The sequence below is a fragment of the Cariama cristata genome, unplaced genomic scaffold (genome assembly GCF_000690535.1).
Source record: "Cariama cristata isolate BGI_N322 unplaced genomic scaffold, ASM69053v1 scaffold25915, whole genome shotgun sequence".
NCBI classification, from domain to species: domain Eukaryota; kingdom Metazoa; phylum Chordata; class Aves; order Cariamiformes; family Cariamidae; genus Cariama; species Cariama cristata.
Genome location: NW_009616169.1, coordinates 4,291 through 6,752, shown reverse-complemented (window position 1 = coordinate 6,752; position 2,462 = coordinate 4,291). Strand labels below are relative to the sequence as shown.

The 2,462-nt window shown below is 53.3% G+C and overlaps 1 protein-coding gene across 1 annotated transcript in view; it reads right to left on the bottom strand.

The window, feature by feature from the left end:
* Nucleotides 1-684: 684 nt before the first annotated feature.
* GALNT5 (polypeptide N-acetylgalactosaminyltransferase 5) overlaps nt 685-2,462 on the bottom strand; it is a gene marked incomplete at its 3' end in the record, with an annotated part of 5,975 nt that continues 4,197 nt past the window's right edge. The window contains exon 7 of the mRNA XM_009700095.1: nt 685-765. Coding sequence (XP_009698397.1) covers nt 685-765 — 81 coding nt within the window. The remainder of the gene's footprint in view (nt 766-2,462) is intronic.

The window sequence follows — 2,462 nt, the reverse complement described above, 5'->3', positions numbered from 1 at the left end:
AGGCTCCCGGGCAGAGCCTCTCCTTGCCTTCCTCCTGCCCTCACCAGGGACCGGGGGATGAGGAAAGCTGCAATCCATGGGAAGACCTTTCCTATGGATTCGCAGAGCTAAACAGCTCAGGACAACCCCAGCGCAGGGTCTGGGAGCGACTCCCACCGCAGCAGCCCCAACCCCAGCCCCGACTGCTGCGTGCGCCCCTGCCCTGCCACGTCCCCCGGCTGCACCCTGCCGCTGGGCTGCAAACCGATAAACCCCCGATCCCCGCGCTGCCAGCAATTCGCGGGGAACTGCCGAAGAAACGCTGCCCCTAAAAGCAAGGAAAGGCTGTCCATAGCGGCTGGTTCCCCTCCCGCCACAACAGGTGGCTGGGTTTTTTTTTAGCAGCACACAAAACACAGGCTTGTATTTACACGTTTCTCCCCATTTTCATGTGCAGGCTCACGGCTTTACCAAACTTTCCTGTTCCAGCTGAATTTGCTGGTTCTGGGGTTGTTGCTTGGCTACAGGCTGTGCAAACAGGCCATCCTTGCCCCTCGCTGCTCCCAGGCATCGCCTGGCCCCGTCCCCGGCGGGAAGGACTGCGTCAGCTCCCGGGGAGGGGGCCAGGCACCACGGGGAAGCGCAGCAGCCCAACGCCATGCACTAAAACCAGCGCGGCGTACTCAGTATCCAGGGTATCCTTACCTTGTTGTCAACATCGCACGGCTCAAAAGCTAGACTGGCATTTTCCACAGTGATGCATCTTGCCATGGCTATGTTAACAAGCTGGAAAATAGCAACAAAATGCAAATTTAGACATAAATTCCCAAGAAAGAGGAGAGGTTGTTACACTGCAGTTAACCTGCCGGATTCACAGGATACTGATTAATACTGTCCACTTAACCAAACGAAGCAGAGATGATGTGTCATAAGTCATTGGAGGGGTGCGTAAATGTGTATCTGGTCCATTACACATATTTTTCTACCGAAAGAAGTCTGAAACTAGCCCTTTCCAGAAATGTTCAAGGCTGGATAAGACATGTTCTTTTCTGGGTTTTTTTTGGACGCAGCTCATGTTCCTGTTCTGCAAATCCCCAGAACAACAGCTCCCAACAATAACAACCGCAGAATCCCTTCCCGTTGCCACATGGTGAAGGAGGCGAGCAGCCACCGCAGGCGGCTGACACAAGTGGTCCCATCCTGGCTCTGGCCGGTCCCCTCCCAGCTGGGGCACGGGGCCCTGGGCTCTGGTCGCCAGCCACCCACCATGGGCCCCACAGCTGGCCCCAGGGAACGACTCCATCACTACAGGTGATGCGCTCGGTGCCCCACCCCGAGGTAACTCTTCCTGTTTTCCATCCAGGTTGGTTGTCTTGGTACCCATCATCAATGGGGAAATGCAGATGTGGTCCCCCAAAGTGGGGAACCCCCTCAGGAACATCATCATTAACCTGTTTTTAAGCAAACCGCTGTTACCCTGCACTGGTGGGGAGAAAGAGAGGACGACTGAGAATCGCACCCTGCATAGTGCAGACCAGATGTTTCTCTGAGATGTGTATTTGTCCCCCAGCTTGCTGCGAGGGAGCATCAGGCTCTGCTCCTTCGCTTGGCATCGCTTTGCTCATTGTCCCGGCAGCCGTCCCTCACCGGTGAGCCGGCACCCCACTGCCTGCCCAGCGCCAGCATCCACACACAGCCTGCTCTGCAAAGGGCGTCTTCTTAACGCTGTTGGTACGGCGTGTTCAGAGGTCGCTCAGGGGTACAGGAGATTATATGGGAAAGCTGAAATCACCGGACTGAGCTCTGCCAGCTCCCTCCAGCTCCTGGGCTGAAGCCCACCACGTCCCAGGGATCCACGGCCGCGGAGGGCTTGGTCGGCCGCAGTCTGCCGGCACCGGCACCGGCTCCTCAGAGAGCCTTGGCCGTGCTTCAGTTGGGGCTGATCACATCTCCGATTCCTTGCAAATGTCACTCCTCCTCTTCCAAAATTTCTGAAGAACTTACAAATTAATCCCACTGCATAAACAGGCTATTCAGAAAACAGTTCTCAGGTAACTTTGGACAATGCTCAGCACAGCTGGAATTCGCAGAGCCACCCGAAGAATAGATTTCTGCCCTATTAAATTTTGAGAATGAAGATAAAAGACAGATTCAGGTGGCCTGAACCAGGATAAAGCAAGGCAACCTCTTGAAAATTTTCACAAACACCTCTGAAAAGTTGAGGTTTTGGTTCAGGTGAAACAGATGTCTCTCTATACGGTCTAACTGCTCTGCACTGAATTTGACATTAAGTTTTATTGCTCTGATTGAAACAAAAGAGCTGAAAAAGTGAGAATTTCTCGAGAAATTTCTATTTTTTGATGTTCTCAAGACTATTACTGCTAATTCTTTTCAAAAAATGTCACTAAAGCCGATGTTTTACTGAAGCCTTCGGTCTAATCCAAATGGTGCTTTCTAGGAGGCAAGGCAGGGACGCGGGCCCT